A 20,192-nucleotide genomic window follows, 5' to 3' on the forward strand; every position below is an offset into this window, starting at 1 on the left:
CAGCCGATCACTAGTTCAGGCATAAATCAAATCATTGCATGTTGGGAAATGGTGACACAGACAGCTTGAGCCAATAAGATAAGGAGAGGGGTTGAAAAAGCACTCTGGGGGAGGAGGTTTCTCCTTTTTAGGGAGCTACCAAAAAACAGTGCTTTTTCTCCTTTTGGGTAGTTTGATATACAGATTTGAAGCTTGAAACTGCAGCAGCCATTTAGCCTTAGAATGAAGCTGACATTGCTGAAGTCAAAATCCAGAGACGAAAAAAGAAAATAAAAAACAAATAAATAAACAAAACCTCCTAGTGTCTTTCATGTCAGTATTGAGCCACTAAATCAAAGCAACCCTGCAGTCTGCTCTATCTCTGGGTCTTCCAGTTAAATGAACCTTTTGTTGTATAAGGCAGTTTGAGCTGGGTCTTCAATTGTTTGCAATATAAAGAACGCTGATTCAGGGCTATTTATTTATTTTTCCAAATAGTCAGTTGTGCCCACACAATTTATTGAGTGGTTTGTTCTTTCCTCTGTGATGTGAAATGGGCACTTTATGATAAACATTGTCCCATGAAAAATGGTTCTGTTCTGGGCTCAGTGTTCATCACATATATTAATCTGTTTCTGAATTAATACCACACTACTTTAATTGCTATAATTTTATCCTGTTTTGCCATCTGGTAGGGCAAGGCTCTCTTCTTCTTGTACCTTTTATTTTTTTCCCCCAAAATTTATAAGCTCTTTTCATGTATTTTCTCTTCTATTGGAACTTGAGAGTTAGTTTGTTCAATTTCATAAAAAATCCTCTTACTGAGGTCCTGGGTTCAATCCCCAGTACCTCCATTAACAACAACAACAACAAATCCTTTTAAGATTAGAAAAAATTGGAATTACTGTAAATTTACAAATTAAATCTGGCGGTGACTGTGGCCCTGGCCAACACCTTAACTACAGCCTTTTGAGGGACCCTGGGCTGGAGGGCTTTGCTAAGCAGCACCTGGATTCCTGACTTCAGAAACTATGAAATAATAATGGGGTAATTTGTAATGAAGCAATAGATAACCAACAGGGACAGAAATTAATAAGTTATGTTTATGTTTTCAATGCACTTACTCTTAACTTACATTTTAAAACTTAATTTCAGTTTACCAAGTTCGGAAGCTTCTCTCTTACTCTTCGTCACTTCATTTGTGGCTAAATAGGAAGAGATAATCCATCTTTGTCAATGGTGATTTATTAGCAAGGTGCCCTGAAGACAGTTTCTTCTAATGCCTTTGATTATTTGTTTCAAAAAAGATTATAAAAACCATGGTCATCTTAACTTCTTTCTCAGTGAACACTGAAATTGAAATCATAGTTTAAACGTTTGAGGGAAATTAGCCATGTAAAAGTATTCTGTGGGTCATTTTTGTAAAATAATCACATCATTAAGCAAAAACGTACCTTTTGTAAGGGCATCATTCTGTTTGGAATTACATTCAAAAGAAGGAGCAAGGGAGAACTTTTAATGGAAACCCCTGTCGTTTCAGGTAGGGGCCACAACTCGTTGTCTGCGCCTGGCAACTTAATAAGTAAATGTTGATGGAAAGAATGTTTGATAGAGACAAAACTATTAAAGTTTGGGTATTTACAGTCTTTCTCCCTCCTGTTCCCCCAGCCCCCTTAAGGAAGAGTCCTTCATTTCTTGTCTCCCAGAACTATTTTGTGTTGAAGAAGGCATGTAGAGCTAGAAGAGCTATAGAATTGAAGAGAAGGAGATCAAATTATTCTCTGCAGGGAAAGGGCTTGAAATAACAGCAAAAGGAGGGAAACTGCAGCAGGGAGGGAGAAGGCTGAGTGGTTATGACAAAAGAGAAGCTTGTAAGAGTTTGGTGAACAAGGGAGAAGCGATCCGAATGGCTCACTTGAAAATTTAAGGGAGAAAGATGGGTAAATATTTTTAGGAAATTGTGTGGGGTTAACATGCCATATGAGTCTTTCCTCAGAATGTCCATGAAACTGTTACGGAAAAATCTGCATCTTTCCAAGCTTTGTGAGGTTGGATTTGAGCTTGATTTGAAGCTATCAATACTAAGACTGGCTTAAGGGTGACTCAATTTTACCCCAGCTTCTCTCTGTTAAATGTCTATCTCCCTGCCTTTTTTTTTCCTGTTGCTGTAAGTATGATTGTTCAGTTTTTGAACAGTGTTAACTGCTGTCACCACTGCGTATCTGTCCGGGAGTAGTCTTGTTTCCCTAGCTTTCCTGGCCTAAGAGTAAGTAAACAAGTTTTCTTTCTGCTTAATTTAGTCAAGACACATTAGAAATTATTCACAGATCACAGGTAAGAATAAAAAGAAATTTAAAAAACCAAAAATATAAAAAGAGAAATCATGAAAGCATAGCACTGATTAGTTTATTAAGAATAAGTTCCCTATATTATTGTAACTGACGGTCGGCCATGGAAAGGCTTTAAATGGTGGAGTTTACCAGGTTTTTAGTATTGGTTTCTTTCTCTTCCTTGTCTCTTTCCTCATGTTCAGTGTCTTAATCAATCATTTCTGTGTTTTGAGAGATCTTTAGTTTGTTCTGCAACTTATATTTGTATATAACAAAAACTGGCTTTCTCCTTATAAAATATATAAAGAGGGTGGGTTTTGTAAAATGGAAGGTGATTTTGTTTTGCCTAGTGCCAGCCCATATTAATTTGAACTCTAACACTTCTCTGAATGACAGAACTTACCGATAGTCTGTTACATATAGGCTTGAGTCATTATTTTACTCTATATGAATATATATTCTATATTTTCAACCAAACCATATTCTTGAGCAAGAGCCATACCCTCTACATGTTTCCCCCCATAGGTCCTAGGTGTTGTGTTTACATAAAGGTTGTGTAGATTGGTGGTTCTCAAAGTGTGATCTGCGTACCTCTGGGAGTACCTGAGAGCCTTTCAGAGGGTTGACAAGGTTGAACTATTTAAAAAATAATACTAAAGTATTATTTGCCTTTTTCACTCTCATCCTCTCTTGAGTGTGTTATTGTGGAATTTTTGAGCTGCTACATGACATGTGAAGATGTCATTGCTTTGATGGTTAATGGAATGTGTACTTATGTACTCTTGTGTTTTTAAAACTTTATCAGTTTTAATTTCTTAATATCAATAGATGTAAGCCAAATAAACAAAAGCTCTTTAACTTCTCCATAACTTTTAAGAGTGTAAAATGGACCCAAGACCAAACAATTTGAGAACTGCTGGTGTAGATGATTATGTATTGAACTGAAAATCAGTCTGATCTTATCAATCTTTTTTCTGAGCTTACAGTGGGGGCTGAGTTTCTTTGCTATTATTCTCTATACTTAGTTAAGGTCCAATCTGATACAGAAACCACAAGAGACAGAGACCACACAGTTATTTGAATAGAGAGAGCTTAATATAAAGAACTATTACCCATAACCGGGGATTGGAGTAACAAGGGATTGGCCAGTAAGAAGCAAAGAGAACTCTAAAGAATGTAGAAATAGCAGTAATTGGGAGCCATACTCTCCTGGGGCTGAGATGTCGGTTGTTGGAGAGAACACAGCTATGTCCTGCTGAATGGCAGAGAAGTCGCTGTGGTGACATGCTAGCAGAACTTGCTGGAAATGTGCCCTCTGGAACTTTCTGGAAATCTTGGTTTGCTGGGAAAAGCTGTTACTGGTAAGGCATCTCACTGGGGGCATTCTGCAGCAAAAAATGCCCAAGGGAGGGAGAAGTTATGGTGGGGAGGGAAACCGTTGGCCACTGAGTGCTGGGGGTGCTGCATGTGTTGCAGGATTCAGAGAAGCAGCTCCCGGTCCTACAGCCAAAGGAACACACACCAACCAGGAAGGAAAACTCTATTCTTTCGTAGCATCTCTCCAGGGTCCTTCAGAGACAACACTTAACACCTTACCATCTGATAAAGAAAAATATTTAATGGACCTAGCAGCTCCATTTTAACAGAGCAGACAACGGAGGATGAATTTGAAACTGAGAGGAAATAAAAAGGACAAATGGCACATTCACTTTCACTTAATATGTTGTTTATATATGATTTACGTATCTTAAAATTCTTGATGTTTTCTTTGTATGGAGATCCATTCATTCACTCAACAAACATTTATTTAGTGATCGTATTGCTCTAGGTATTTAATATTTACTAGAACTCATGGGCTGTTGCCTAATAACAATTCCTCCATTCTCTGTTAATAATAGGAGCCCAATTTTGTTTTTCTCTCATGCTTCTCCTTCCCATAAGCTTCAGGGAAGGTGACTCCCAGTCTCGGCTCCATGCCCAGCCTCGTGGGGTGAATTGCAGTTGGTCTACACAGGTTTTTGTGACACCATTTTCTTTCTCACAGGTAGGTCTGTGACATACTTCTGGCCAATAGGACATGAAGAGAAGTCCGCAGAAGGGCTTTTGGAATAGGCTTTCCCACCATCTTAAAAAGTGGTAATCAGAAAGAAATAATCTTCCTCTGTTGCTGGACATTGTCACGTCTCCATGTGACGCCTGGATTGTGGCGGCTACCGTTTGACGGGAGGGAGACAGCCTGAGGACACCCTGCAGCGCACAGTAGGGCAGGAAACAGAAGTAAATCAAAGAATTAATCAAACCTAGAAACACCACGTCTAAGCTTCTTGTTTTAAAAGTCATTTTGAATTGTTGCTTGTGGTTAACTGACATGCTAGACTTTTGATACAACAACTATGAATAAAATACTGTCCTTATTTGGGAATAAGTGAAACTAACAAATGAAATTTAAGTTTAAGATTGCTGTGATAAAATGCGATAGTGGTTGAATTCAAATGCGACATGCTAGTTCCAGGCTAACTATAAAATTAAGTTAGAAAAGAGAAAACAGATCAAGAGAAAATGCTTTGTAAAGCCACCTCTTGAGAGGAAACAGTTCTGAATTCCCCTGCAAATAAAAAAATTATGTAATGTAATATATTTGACCAGAGCTTTCTCTTTGTCCTAAACTCTTCCTAGTAGAAAAGATAAACAGCTGTTAGTATTTTTCAAATAAATATAAAGTTGAGAAAAAGGGTAATACAAATTTGAGTTTCAATGAACAGCACAACTAGTGTAACAAGGAAAAAAATTTTTTTTAATTTTAATATTTTTCTACCTGTAAAACATGGTGGTGTATGTATTCAGGGACAATGAATGCACTTTTGTTATTCCAAGGAACTGGGTCCCAAATTGCAGGTTTGTCTCCCATTTCTCTTAGAGAACTCAGTTGAGAATTCTGGTGAGCTGTTTGCTAGTATAATTAAGGTGCATACTTAATTTCCACTCCAGTTGGAAGGTTGTAAGCAGAAACAGATTACGATGCTTTCACAGTTAAGTGAAGCTGAGTGACCCTTATCTGAATCTAATTTTCCAACAGCTTTCAATTGTTCATGAATGTTGCTGCTTCTTATTGGCAGGTTGAATGCTGATTTCTATGCTTTCCTTCTTGGAATCCTCAGGCTGGCTTTCTACAGACCAATTAAAACAGAGATTTGAGATTTTTTTTTTTCCCCTGAGTAATTCAGAAGAAAAACCATTCCTTTTATTCTGTAACACAGAGCGCTCCAGGCACAATGGCCTCAGGCCTTAGCACTTACTGTTTCTTTGGGCTCACATGAGGGCAGGAAGTTTCATCTATTTGTCTGTTTTCTTTACTAATGAATTTCCAGTAACTAGAATAATGCCTGCATATATAAATGTTCTACAAATATTTACTGACTGGCTTACTGTGGGATAAAGCATGGCTTTAGAGTTATAAAGGCATGGGTTAGAATGCAGATTTTCTGTTTGGTCTGGGGTAACTCCCTCCACCCATTTGAACCTTGGTTTCTTCACCTATAAGGTAGAAATGGCTACCTAATAAGGCAGGTTTAAGGGTGTAATGAGATAATATAGGCCAAGTGTCTGAATCCATTGGGATCGTACAAAATTGTTAGCCTCCTTCCTTTCAAATTGAGGGGAGACATCAGAGATTTACTTTCTGATATTATTTCTCCTCCTTCCACAAACCTTCTTTATGGGTGTCTCAGTCATGGTTCCAATGGGAAACCCTTTTGAAGGTACGTGCAAATTAGGGCAGTTTGAGGAGGGCTCAGCTTTGGGGGAATGTAGGGTCTAGAGGAGGAATTGAAGGAATTGCAAAGTGGTCCCCTTAGGTCCAAAGGGACTAGGAGAGTTGGGCCCTAGGAGACCTCACAGGAAAGGAACCAGAGGAATAAATAGTCTGACCTTACATTCCTTTCTCTGCCAGATGATCTCCTGCTGGCTCTCTCTGTCATTAGATCCAAACAGAAGTCAGAGGGCTGGGGGCCCAATGACACTAGCCATACAGATCAGTCCCCAGGGCAGAGAGCAGGTGGAGAAGGATGGAGAGAGAATCTAAGGGAGCAAAAGGGAGCCATCCAACCCAGTCCTCTTGCATTGTGTAAAGCACTTGTTATGCAAGAGAGAGAATAAAGACACAGTACAATGCTCACCAGACTCACAGCTGGGTTGGGATGACAGTCAAATAAACAGAACTTCAATACAGTGTGATAAGCATCAGACACAAGTTAGCCAAGTGTGTTCTGGGCACGTGGAAGAGAGGCATCTTTCACAGCTGAAATGTTGGAGGTAGCTGGCTGGTGGTGCGGTTGGTTTTACTGGGAAAGGCTTCCTGGAGATTAGTAACATAAGTCAGAGTCCATTTTAAAGTATAATTTGAACCCATTAATAAATCTGAAAAATGTTTAAAAAGATGAAACGAGCTTCTCTGAGATTTTCCTGGTAAAATATAAGGAGATGGGAACAGGGCATGAAAGTAGGGATAACAGTGAGGGAGAGAATGAAACACTTTCAAAGGTTCTTTCTAGCTTTGATGTCTTAATGGTTGTCTTGTTACTTCTGAATGATAGACTGTGGATCCTTAATAAATGTAAATGAGTATAAATTCTGTAATGATCTCTCTTGTTCACAGAATTTGACTTTAGGTTTCAACAACAAATGGTCTTATCTTTAAATTACCTAAATTTAGAGGGGGATATAATGGTTTGAAAGTAAATAATGTAAGTTCATTACATAGTGAAACTTAAAAGAAAAAGAAGAATATCTGTTAGTAGGTAAGTTGAATTTGGATTAATGTTCACAAATTTCCTTTATTCAACATTCTCTTCATATTCTTTGTTCTAATCTTCAGAAAACTCTATGACACTACATTTGACAATTTCTCACAAAAACATATTTACATAGCAGTGGTATGTGAAAGATAGGTATCTATAGATGAAATTTAAGGTTAAACAGTGTACACACTATGGTTGCCTGAAGGGACCAAATTACAATGGGGTAAGGGCCTTGGGGGTAAGTTGGGGGAGAGGGTGGCAAGTGGGAAGGAAACAAAATTTTCTTGAGTACTTTTCTATGCATCATACTTTGTGATAGGTGCCAGGTTATCCAGTCGAAAAGCCATCAAGACCACAGTGCACTGAATTTGGTGCAAGACAGATCTCATAGCAGTAATTATTTCCTTTGTAATTAGACGTAATTATTGGAGGAGCTTGTCCACAATCAAAATCAAACAAGAATTTCCAGAAGTATCCCTAGTATTGGGGGGATGGCTGGGGGAAAACATAACCTGTAATTATAAAAAGAACTAGAGACAGAAGCGTGGGCAGTTAGCAATACTTAAAACGGCTGCTCAAGATGTTTGGGAGGTATCTTTGGGAAATCCAGAGAAATGAGTCAAATCAGACTGGGGCAAAAGCAATGAAGGCAAGTGAGGAGCGGGAGCTTCGGGCCGCCTCAAAGGAACGTGCCCCAGGCCAGCAAAGAGAAGCCCTGGGTCCTCACCATGTCTCACCCTCTCGCCCTTGCGGTCACAGCTCCTTTTCTCGCCTCAAGGACCATGGCCTGCCCCTCCGTCCGCCCCGACTCCGCCCACCACCCGCCCTCCCCAGGGCCTGGCCCCGCCCCCACGCCTGGGCCGCGGCCGGCTCCTCCCACCCCCCGTGGAACGCGGCCGGCTCCGCCCACCCTCCGCCAACCGTGGCCGGCGGCCGAGGGGCGGGGCGGGACGGGCCGGGAGGAGCGGCGCTCGCGAGCGGGAGGGGGATCCGCCGCGGAGTTACGGGAAAGTTGGTCCGAGTTCCTGGAGTTTCCCTCTGTGGTTCCCGGGGCTCGGCCGGCCGGTGCCCCGGCTCCTTGCCCGCCTCTGGCCTTCGCCGCCCTCCTGGTCCCTCCTTCTGTCCCCGGCCGCCATGGAGCAGCCGCCGGCGCCCAAGAGGTAACGAACGCGCGGATCCGGGAGAAGGAGGGAGGCGGCGCCGGCGGGGGCGGCTAGGCCGGGCGGGACCGCGACCCCCTCCCAGACTGCAGGGCCCGGAGCCGGGCGCGCAGGGGGTCGCGAGGCAGGTCCGGGGGCCGGGCCGCGTCTGTCCGTGGGGCGAGGGGCCCCGAGCGGACGCCGAGCCTCGCTTCCCCCGCAGCTGGCCTGGCCTGGTGCGCGAGGAAAATCGGTGGGCAGCGCCGGGCGCCCCGCGGCCGGACTCCTGGGAAGGGCGGAGTTTTCCCTCGTGGCAAGTTCACGAAGCCTGGGAGACGTAAAACTAGGAAATTACTGGGCTTCTTACAACCATGTAGGCTTTCTTGTCAAGTGTTCTTCTTAACAGTGTCCTTATTTTTTTGAGAAGGCAGGTTGTTTATTTACAGTTTAAGGAATTAATTATTAATAGCTACACAGTCTGTAAAACTTATTGTGGATATGCTGCACTGACAGGTGTTCCTCCCCCCTTCCTCTTCAAGTTCAAAAGTATTTATGGATGCAAGACAGTAGGAATCTTTAATTAGAACCCCTCCTCCATATAGTTTTTTTTGTTTCTGTTTTTCTTTTGGCAGGTGAAAATAGTGATGCTTTGGTATTTACTTTTAGTTTATATTTATTCTTTGATAAATTGGGAGTGTAAGAGTACACAGTAGATACGTTTGAACTGATTTTTTAAATGATTTTGGAAAGCTAAATCAGGGCTGTCCATTGATACAAGTTCATAACGTGGATCTCCCCCCTCCCCCAGAATGAATCAATCAACCGACGTTGGATAAAACATTCAACTTCAGTCTTTCATTTTTAATTTATAAAATAAGAGTGCTAATCTCTCTCCCATACCGTGCTGTTGTGAAGATTAAAGAGTGTTTTGATACCTAGAGATCTTTAGATGAAAGGTGGTATATTAAAGAACATGGAATAATTAAAAAGATAGAAACTTTGTGAGCTGTTGTGAATTGTGTGACTAGATATGTGAGCCTTGAGGCCTGGAAACCATCTGTTCAGGTGAAAAAGGGGGGGTTGTGGAGGGGTTTCCAAAAGAGACCTGCTGTCAGACAGAGCCCTTCATAGATTCTTTTCTAACATTTTGTAAAATATCCTAATTCTAACATTGAGAGGGCACACAGTTTTAATACTATAGAAGAAATGGAAAAAAGTTGTTTTGGAAGGACTGTAAGGGGCACCTCTGGGATAGGACCATACAGCGGAGTTGAACAACTCTGAATTGAAGTAGAAGCGCTTTTCATTGATCAGCTCTTCTCAAAGTTATCAGAATTTCATTACCATATAAGAGAACCCCTGCCCTTGCAGGGAGAGAACCTGGAGGGGTTGAGGTGAGGTGTGCGTGGTATGTATCACCGTTCCATGGTGACTTACACTTTTCAAAGTGGTGGTTGTACATTTAAGAGACTTATTTTTAGCCCTCTTCAGAGAGACTTATGTTGATCCAGGAAGGCATTTCTAAAGAGCAAAAGATACATGACAATCCCATGTATTTGAATGTCTCTTAAAATTTTTTTCACAACATTTTCTTTTTTATAATATCATTTAATCCTTATACCAGCTCCGCTGAGTAGGTTGGGTTACAGACATTATTCCTATTTTATAGATGAGGACACTAAGAGAGTTTGCCACATGGAAGGCTGTGACAGGGGTAACTGACCGTGAGTTTTTGAGTTGCCCCTATTAATCATTACATTCTGATAATGAAATATAGCTACCATTTTTTGAGGTCTTACTGTTTGCCAGGAATTTTATATATACATTACATTACTTTATTGTCCTAAGAAAAAGGAATCCTGGCTCTGCAACTTACTATGCTAGTTCTAAATGTAATTTCTTCATCTGTAAAATGTGTTGTGAGGAGTAAGTGAGGTCATGTGTAAAGCACTTAGCACAGGGCTCTATAATATGTTCAATAATGTTAGTTGTTGGGTTGTACTTTCCTTATTAAATGAGGCTTGGAGAGGTTAAATAACTTGGTCAGGTGGAGCTGGTGCCAGAATCCTGGGTCTGATTGGCTACAAGGGCTGTGTTCCCTCTCATTTGTGTACAGTGATGCCTCTTTGAAACTCTCGCTTGCTCTCTTAGTGTTCCATGATGCGCTGGTCATCTCTTTCTCCTACTCCCGTTGCTTGTTCTCTTCTTACTCCCCGTAAGAAGGCTACTTTGCTTTTCTGCCTTGAGTAGCACTTCCTTAGGGCTCATTTTTACATGGTCACATATATGGTGCTGTTGATCAAGTCTGTATGACCAGTAGCTGTTGCACTGTTAGTATTTTTGATTTTTGTGTGTAGATCTACCCTTTCATTATCCTATTTGGTTTGTCACTGGAACCTGTCACATTTTCCATCAAAAAGTCTGTGGATTCATTCCTCCCCTCCCCTTTTCATTCCCAGTACTACTACCCCATTCCAGGGTTTTAGGACCTTCACAGGTGATTTATAGTAGTGCCTTCCATTCGGGCACTGTAGTCCACTGGTTATCAAAAAATTTTAACAGCAGAAGGGATCTCTTTGGAGTAGGGGCAGGGCACCAGAACTTGGTTCCTCGCGCCTTACCTTCTTCTTTTGGCGTCCTACAGAACCTCCTAATGACCCAAAGAACACTATCTGTTCATCCTGCATGTGGCTTTTGTTTGTTTTGCTAGAAGATCACTTCAGTCATGCTACTCTCTTTGTTGTTGTTTTGTTTTGTTTTGGATTGGGGCACACTAGTTGACGTAGTACCCCAGGCCCCTATCACTTGGTTTCAACATTAACCCCTAGCCTTTTGTTACTTCTCTGAGCTGAATCTGTCCTTCTAAAGTTTCCCTATTGTTTTTTTATTTAGGTTAGAGACTATGGGTACTCCAAACTTTGCCTTTGTTTGTGTTCTTCCTTTAGAAAAGTGTGTTATTTTTTTCTAGTAATCTGTGTGTTTTTTTTTTTTTCCCTCAAGGCCTGTTTCATAAAATATTGCATTTGAGTACTTTCTAGCCTAAGATACTTCTCTGTATTCCTACTATGATATCCATTTGAGTATCCATCTTCAAATTGTTCTTTTTTTAATTACAGAATTTTAGACACCCAAAAGATAATGGGTACTAATTTAATAAATACTTACATATCACTACCCAGCTTTAGAAATAAAATATTACCAATACAGTTGAAGCCCCCTAAGTATATCTCTTCTCACTTGGATTTCCTGTCCATCCCCAAAAGGGTTGTTACTATCCTGAACTGGGTATTTGTCCTCCCCATACATGTCTTTATACTTTTAGTGTGTTGTTCATGAGTATCTGACATATCATTAGGTCCAGCTTTGTCGCTGGCTTTGAAATTTACTTCTTTGGGTGTCGTTCTTCTCCTCTGGGAGTTGGAGATTCCAGTGGGCAGCCAGATGTGAGAATCTAGTGTCTAGACAATTTATAAGGCCCCTCTTACCCTCACATTATCGATTTGGTCTCCCCAAAGAGCTTTGTGTTAAACGTAGGCAATAGTTGTGGTCACCCATGTCAGTGACTTGAAGATCAAAATATCTTTTAGATTCCTCAGATTTCCTTAACAGGCCTATCACAGAGGTTCTCAGAAATTCTTATTAAAATGATGTCCCTTTGGTAAGGGAAATCCATTAAATGGCTATTAATTATTAGCATTTTGGTAGGTTGAGTTTATCAGATTTCTTTGTAGGGGAACCACTAGATGACAGAAAAATGACAGAATAGGTAAGTTTTGATAGTAGAAAGGAAAATCACCAAACATACACACTTCTACAAGTAGAACATTTGTAGAAGGGAGGTGGGTCTCTATGACAGACAGAGGGGCAGCATGAGGACTCTGGTTGCTGGAGGGTGGATAGTCATACACAGCACTCGTCAGAGATAGAACGGAGTATCACTGCTGCAGAAGGATGCTTTACCAGACAGGCCTTTTTCCTGTTACGTTATAGGATTAATAGTTATTTAAAATTTAAAATTCATTGATTAAGTTATACTTAGAGGAAAAATTGGTGTGGAACAGTGAGAACACTGGAAGGATATTAAGAAAGTAAGCGACTCAAGCTTATTTACTCTCAAGTTGAAGAGTGTTCTTTGATTTAAGCTATAGTTGGAGCCTGTGGCAAATTGTTTTTTTTAATTTATTTTTTAATAGTGTGAAAGGGTAGTTTGGAGGAAGTAAAAGTTGAAGACTGAAGTCAAAATGTTAGGGTTACAAAGTGCATCCATACAAATGAAAAAGGAATGTAAAAAAAACCAGTCATTTCATGAGAGTAAGTGTTACTATGAGTGAATGGAGTACCAGCCAGAAGATAGATTATTATGGAATGAGAACGCAAAGGTGAAAGGACAGGGATACAGGAGGGTAAAGTAGATGGTGCTCATGAGTTCCTCAGCATGAAGAGCCCAGAGGAATCAGAGTGGTATCATCGTAACAACCTATACATAAGATAGAGGTATTCTTTAAGAGTTTAAAAGGGAAGAGGTGAAAGGCAGAGAGGAAACAATTATTTAAAAGCTACTGTTTTTTGAACACTTTATATATGTCCCAGTTAAAGTATGAGAAGATGGAAAATGATTATCCATGATGTCTGATAGAGTTTACAAGGAAAAATGTAATACATGAAGGTTGCTTTGAGGCACACGCTCCTTTGCCTTCTGGTGTAGAATGACCCCGTGCACTGGAAATATCCCACTATAATTATGATGACCTCGACTTCTGACTCTTTACTAGCTCCACCCTCCCCATCTACCAAAGGTCTTTAGATTTTTCTTCTAAAGAGAAAATTTATACTATCTGATAGAAATTTTCTTTGTCAGCCTTGAGTTCATTAATTTGCTCATTTATTTGTATATTCAGTAATTATTAATTGACTATCTTTCAAATGACAGATGCTGGGTACATTGTTGAACGAAACAGCTGAGATAGAACATACACTATCATAGAAATCCGCTCTAGTTGGAGCTTGAGCTAGGAAGAATAGAAGTAGTACGTACTGATGGAGAAAAATGGTGGAACCTGCTTTAATAGGGCAGTTGAAGGAGGCTTTCCTGAGAAGGTAGTACTTCAGCTGTGAAGGTAAGGTTGAGAAGTATTCCTTGTGAGTAACCGGAAAAGAGTATTCCAGGCAAAGGGAAAAGCTATGAGAAGGCCTGGAGGTGGGAAAGAGTCAGTGTGTGGGAGGAATTGAAATGAGGTCACTGTGGCTGGGTTGTAGAATGGGAGAAAGTGGTTGGAGATGAGGTCAGAGGGATGGGCAGTGATTCAGTGATGCAAGCCGTGGAAAAGAATTTGGTATTCAATCAGTGGAGTGGGCTGTATTAAAGGATTTATGCAGTATTTTAAGCAGTTTATATTTTTAAAAGATCATTCTGGTTTCTTTGGGTGGAATAAATTGTAGGGGGTTAAGATTAAAAGCAGGGACCAAGTTAGGAGGCTGTTGCAGTAGTTCTTGGTGAGAGATGGTGGAGTCAGTGGAGATGGAGAGAAGTGGGCAGATTTTAGTTAGTTTTGCAGTTAGAAATGAAGGATTACTGACAAACGAGATGTGGGGAATGAGGAAGACGGAATCAGTTCTGGCTCCTGGGTTTTGGGTTTGAGCAACTTGGGAGATGGGGAAAGATTGGGTGAGGAACAGGTTGGGTTAGGAGAGGAACAGATTATCTATAGTTTTTTTCTTAGAATTCCAGATGCCCAGGAATGTGAATCTGTTTGGCCCAAAATGTGTATTAGGTGGTTGCCTTAGAAGAGGAAGTGGGTAGGGAGGAAATGATGGGCACTGATTTCTTTTTTTAAGCTCTTTTTTCCACCACTTTAGACTAGAGAATGGGAAACATAGCAAGCCTTTGTTCAGGTGACCTGCTATTAAAAAAAATTTTTTTATTAAAAAATGAAACTGGTAAAAAAAACAGTTGTATGGTTTGATGAATTACTACAATGCATACATCTTTATAATCACCAGTCGGTTAAGAAATAGAACTTTGCCACCCTCTTTGGAAGCACCTACTGAATGCTCCATCCCAATCACAGCCACCTTTCCCCATATGTAACCATAATTCTTAATTTTACAGTAATAACTTAAAGGTGCATTGCTAGACATCATAGGTTAGTCTTGCCGATTAAAAAATAGTTTTTATATGAGTTGTGATTTTTAATCTTTAGGTTGCTCTCCATCTCTTTTCTTTTCCTTTTCCTGTTGCAAATGCAGACTGTTGCAATTGTAGTTTTCCACAGGCTGGATTTTGCTTATTGCTTGCTCAAGGCGCAGTTCAGCATGTTCCTTTGTCCTCCTTATTTCCTGCAAAAGGGCAGCTGGATCCAGAGACTGAATCAGACTCAAGTTCAGTCCCTTAGGCATTATTATAGGTGGTGTTTGGCAAGAGTATCTGAGTCATTTGGTTCTTCCCCTTTATTTACCTGTTTTCAAGATAATGAATCAGTTCCCTGTTTTCCTCTGAAGGTGATTAATTCTTTTTCTTTTTTTAAAATGCTATTATAAGCTGATAGATATAAACATATTTGATAGATTTTAATCCATTGAAGTTACTTTTGCTGAAGCTTAAAGTGTTCCATCTTTGGTCAGTAGGAATCCCTTCAGGAGACAACATGACCTTAGTGGTCTTGTACAGCTTCTTTGCTGTTTGCTGTGATAAGATATTCAGGGCTCATCTTGCCCATTTCCTTTCCCAGATCTGGAATCAACCTTCTCCAGTAAGCCCTACTTTTATTGAGTGTTGATATTTTAAGACCCTAACCTGAACACTAATATAGTGGGTTTTTTTTTTAAATAGTATTTTATTTATATGTAGGAGAACTGACTTAATCTTTCAGACCATAGGTTATTCTATCAAAAAATGATGGCATTGGCAGTTTTGAACTTCTTTCCTTGGATAATATCTCTATGTTTATGTTTTTAAGTTTGAGCCAGAAATTGGACATCTATAGACAGTTCCGTGGTAGAGACTATTTAGAATGGACTTTTATCTTCATGTTCTCCCTGTCATACTCTGGTTACCCTTTGACCTACTGTTATTCTAATATCCAGCCTCACTTCTTTCTCACCTCTAAATGTTTCAGGTGACTTAGTTTCTACTTTTTTTTAAATGAAAAAGATAGGTAAAATGAAAGAATCCAAGACAGATAGCACCACTAGTGATACGATCAGATTTCAAACTTTATTTTTTAGGTTAGAACTTTTAGCCTGCCTTGTTTTGCAAAAATGAAAGTGTATCTGTGTACAAATAAACAAAATTCAAGGGCATCTTGAAGCTGCTTTATAAATCCAACCTTAACTGACTACAGTCTAATGAATTATAAAATGGAGCACATCCAGATAATAAATGCCATTGTTACTCCCTTTCAGTTTTGATATTAGCCCCTCTTATTAAGTTTTATTGTGCTTTTGAATAAATGAGATGAGATATTTGTCCCAGTGACATAGTTGGTAAATTACATTTGTCACATAACTTTAGAAATAATTAGTTTTGGTGTAATAATTACTATATTAAAAGGCATCACATTGCACTTATAAGTTGATATGTGAATTAGTCTGTCATCTTGCTATCAAATAGCAGCCAGTAGCCATTTCCCAGTGATGATATCTATTCAAATATTTTTAATAATTAGTGAAATTTCGATCATAGAAAGAGGTTGGAGAGAAATGATTGCTCTGAATAAAATTTATAGTTCATGTAATTCCTAAGAATTTAAAAAAAAAGACAAGGATGAAATTAAGCAATGGAATCCATAAAATTACAGTGGAAATTAAAAATATATGTGCTAATTAACTCTTGAGAAGAAAGTATTTTGATAATTTTCTTTTCCTGGTACATTGAGTTTTCCTTCATTGCACTTGATTCTCACTGTATACTTCCAAGGTGTTTTTTTTCTTTTTTTCCCTAATAGAAGAGAATTCAAGTACCAGGCCAATGGTAAGAAAATGGGGTCTCCCCCTTATATACAGACTCTCAACAGTTGTTTAGTCACCTTTAATTAAAATTCATTAAAAAGTCATGTGATGTGAAACAGTCTCCCCAAATAGTGATATGGTGATAACTTTAAACACATTCAGCATTATTGGGAAGTATGGTGTACCACATAATGGATTTCCCAAATAAATGAAGTAAACCATTTCAAGCATTATACTTCTAAAATATTTTAAGAAACACTTTTAAAATAACCAATTTGATGGAAATTCATTCCAAAGTGAGGACACTTGACCCAGTCTTCTGAGACTGATTATTTGCTTTCTTGATTACTTAATTTAAAAAAATAAATAAATTTTAGATCATAGAAGCCATAAGAAAGTTCATGGAACTATTCGTAGTTTTAATTTATAGAGACAGTCAAGTGTGTTCTTTTGGTGCATGAGAAGCTTTGTTGCTGTGTATAGGTGGGTTTTCCCCTGTAAGTCTAGCCTTGTGTTTTACTGTCTTCTGTTATCTCTCGTTGCTGCGCTCTTCTCTAAACTGCGCTTATCTTAGGAATAGTGGTCTGACCTAACAGTAGCTCTGCCTTTCCCAAAGTAAAGCATGTGCTCTTTGTGTCAGTTTTTGCGTACTAGAGGCCTTTTTCTCTTCTGGGTTCATAGTACATCCTGAAATCATCTTTTGACTAAAGACATTATTGTACAGTGAGGAAGGAGAGAAAAAATTATTTAAACTTTACTTAATTTCTAAAATTTAATATGAAAATAACAATTTTTTGCATCAAAAAAAGAAGAGTATTTTACCTTAAAAAGCCCACACAATTCCCAAGTTAAAAAAATTTTGTCATTTTGGAACATCAGTTAGATTTTGAAGACTCATGGTATTACCAAAGTGAATTGGAGTTTCAGAGGCTATTTATAGCTTTACAGATACAGTAATGTTACATTTATAGTAGATTATTTTTAATTTCTGTGAGTGACGTGTTTAGGCTAGTTATCTTTCTTATAATGATTTTCCTATTAGATACAGCTGGAATTTTAAAATTTTGTTTTTATTTCTATTAAAAAACCAAACAGGTAAAAATATTCTAGATTAAAAAAAAGCAAAAATTATTTTCACAAAGCACCAAAATCATGAGCTATTTCTCAGTCTCCTCCCCTTAATTTATTTAGAAAGAACTAGAGAAATACTGAGAAGTGGCTTCCTGTGTGTTGTTGCTGTGTAAGTAATCAAACTGTGCTGAAAAATCAAGCAAAATAGAGTCTGTCTCTGCAAGCAACTGAAAGCAGCACTGTCTCCACAGCTCCTCGCTTCTCTTTATAAAAACCTGTAGAAATTATGCAGAAGTCAGGGTACAGAACTCAGTGAATGATACAGGTGTTAATATTGTTAGAGTTTAAACTTTCCTTGAGCTTATACTTTTATTAATGTAGTTATACCTTTAATTAATGTATTAATGTTTGGGATTGTTGCGGTTAATTCTAGAGATGGGAGTGAGGAATTGAGAATGTATAGAGACTAAATCCTCACATTTTATTTTCAAAATCTAAGGTGTAGGGGAATAAATGCAGAAGAAAACATGAGTAAATCCAGTTTTTCAGTGTAGGTAGTCCCTTCAGCACAAATCATAGTGGGTTTTTTTTTTAGCAGGTTCATGGGTAAACCTTGGCAAGTTTCATGTGGAAGTATCCTCTTTTATTTTTAATCAGTTAAAGATTCTGTTCCCTTTGTTAGTTCTCAAATATAGATATGGTTGTTGATATTTAAAAATCTTTATAATGAACTGGATTAAAAGTTATGAGACAGGTCTGCATATTTCTTATAAAATTATTTTTAATTTTTATTTTAATAAGATGTGACTATGTTGGAGAATTTTCAAATGTGCTATTTTATGTTGTCTACATTTTCTGGATTTGTGTTTTTTGAAAAATGAGTTATTAAGAAAGTAAAAACGCAGTAACATGTCTTTAGGGCTGGGTAGTATATTGCAGCATGTGTTAACTTCATATAGGTATATTACAAGAAATTAGAAGGAATCATGTCACTTTCCAGTTGAGGGTAAGTGAAAAAGTTCTTAGAAAATAAAAATGAAAGACTCCAAGGGTGAAGGAAAGAGCAAAATCTCAACTTCTTTTCCTATAAAGCTCTTTGCCAGGAAATTATAATTTTAGAGTACTTTTGGGCAGAGAGCCCAACCTGAGAGGAAATGGGATGATATGAGTTGAAAAATAAGACTTTCATTTAATTTTAAAAAGTTTTCCATTTATTACAGAGCATCTGTTTTCTGAGATGGATTTCAGTTCATTCTACTGCCACTAATTAACTAAACTCTCATAAACTTTAATGTAGTTTTATAAAGTAAATACACTATGAGATCATCAATTACATCTATTTTACTGTTAAAAAAGTGATAATTACTAGGGAAACAAGAGCCCAAGCTTTAGAGTCAGGTTGGTTCTAACCTTAGCTCTGCCATTTCCTGCAATGCAATGGTAGGTAAGTTGCTTAACTTTCCGTAGTCTTGGTTCACTTATAAAATGGAGATGATAATAGTACCTTCTTTTTGGGTTTTGTGCAGATTAAATGAAGTCTCTAAAAATTAAGCAGAAGTCAGAGTACAGAACTCACCGAATGATACAAATGTTAATATTGTCAGAGTTTAAACTTCCCTTGAAGTTACACTTTTATTAATGCAGTTACACTTTTAATCAATGTATTGATTGTGATTGTTGCAGTTAAATCTAGTATTCTTCTCGGGATGGGAGTGAAGAGTTATGAGCATATAGAGACTAAATCCTCATATTTTATCTTCAAAATTTTAAGATGTAGGGAAATAAATGATTGTAAATAAGTGATTGGTGAAGCATTTATCTCTGAAGACAGTTTCCAAAATGTTTCAAAAATGTGTCTGACATCTTTTGAAAAAACTCGTAACTTCCCAAGGGGATAAAAGGACAGCTTTCACTTGGATGCATACATATATTCTAGTTGAGTTAAAAATAAAAAAGAAAATCAGTTTTATTACTTTAGCGCTAAATATCTGCTAAATATTTACACAATGTTTGGTCTTTAAAAAGCAAAAGGGAGCAGAAAAAAAATGACCCTTAAGTTTCATTAGTTTGAAGTAAAATGTACTATCTGTGGTTGAAGTAGAAAAGATGTTTGAGTTTGTGGATTTATGATCAGGCTCATCTTTGTGTAATTTAGAAACTTTTCAGTATTTAAGACTAATTTTGAGACTTTTTGACATTGTTTAATAATGGAATGTTGAAGGACTAAAGGATAAAAACCTTTCATGTGTTTTATGTATTTTTTTCCTTTCATACATTTTAAAGATGTATGGCTTTTCTAACAGTATTCAAGATGAAATTGCTAGGGTTGAAGACTAGATCTTAATTTTAAATGAGATATTGCATGTAAGATCAGGCATAGTGCTTAGCACATGGCAATAATAATATAACTGTTAATAACAGTTGACTCGTAAAATAGCTACTATTAATAGTAATAAAGCTATCAATAATATAATCAATACATACAGAGGAGTTTGCCAGAAGAGAAAAAGACATTGAAAATTGCAGAGCTGAAATGAGGTGGAAGGTGCTATATGAAGGTGGCTCTGTTCTTGCAGAGCTGAAAGTTTTTTTCTCCTTTGCTGGATTTGTACTCTGGCCAGGTCCTCTTCTCTGATTAGTTTCCCAAGAGATCTAGAGGCCATATCCTAATTATTCTCAACTAGGAGTCTAGACCTAGCAGTGTACAAAGCCTTCCTTTGTGTTTATGTTTACAAGTCTTTGGCCAGAACACCCCAGATAAAAATGAGCAGAAGACTTGAGTAGACATTTTTCCAAAGAAGATATACAAATAAATAAGCACATGAAAAGATACTCAGCATCACTAATCATTAGGGAAATGCAAGTCAAAATCACAACGAGATACCACTTCATACTCTTTAGGATGGCCACTGAAAAAACCCCCAGAAAAT

At 38.3% G+C, this 20,192-nt stretch overlaps 1 protein-coding gene across 1 annotated transcript in view; it reads left to right on the top strand.

The window, feature by feature from the left end:
- The first annotated feature begins 8,069 nt into the window (after positions 1 to 8,069).
- STK3 (serine/threonine kinase 3) overlaps positions 8,070 to 20,192 on the top strand; it is a 233,279-nt gene continuing 221,156 nt past the window's right edge. The window contains exon 1 of the mRNA XM_031439380.2: positions 8,070 to 8,265. Within this exon, the coding sequence (XP_031295240.1) occupies positions 8,240 to 8,265 (26 nt within the window). The 5' untranslated portion in view covers positions 8,070 to 8,239. The remainder of the gene's footprint in view (positions 8,266 to 20,192) is intronic.

The sequence above is a fragment of the Camelus dromedarius genome, chromosome 20 (assembly GCF_036321535.1).
Source record: "Camelus dromedarius isolate mCamDro1 chromosome 20, mCamDro1.pat, whole genome shotgun sequence".
Taxonomy (NCBI): Eukaryota; Metazoa; Chordata; class Mammalia; order Artiodactyla; family Camelidae; genus Camelus; species Camelus dromedarius.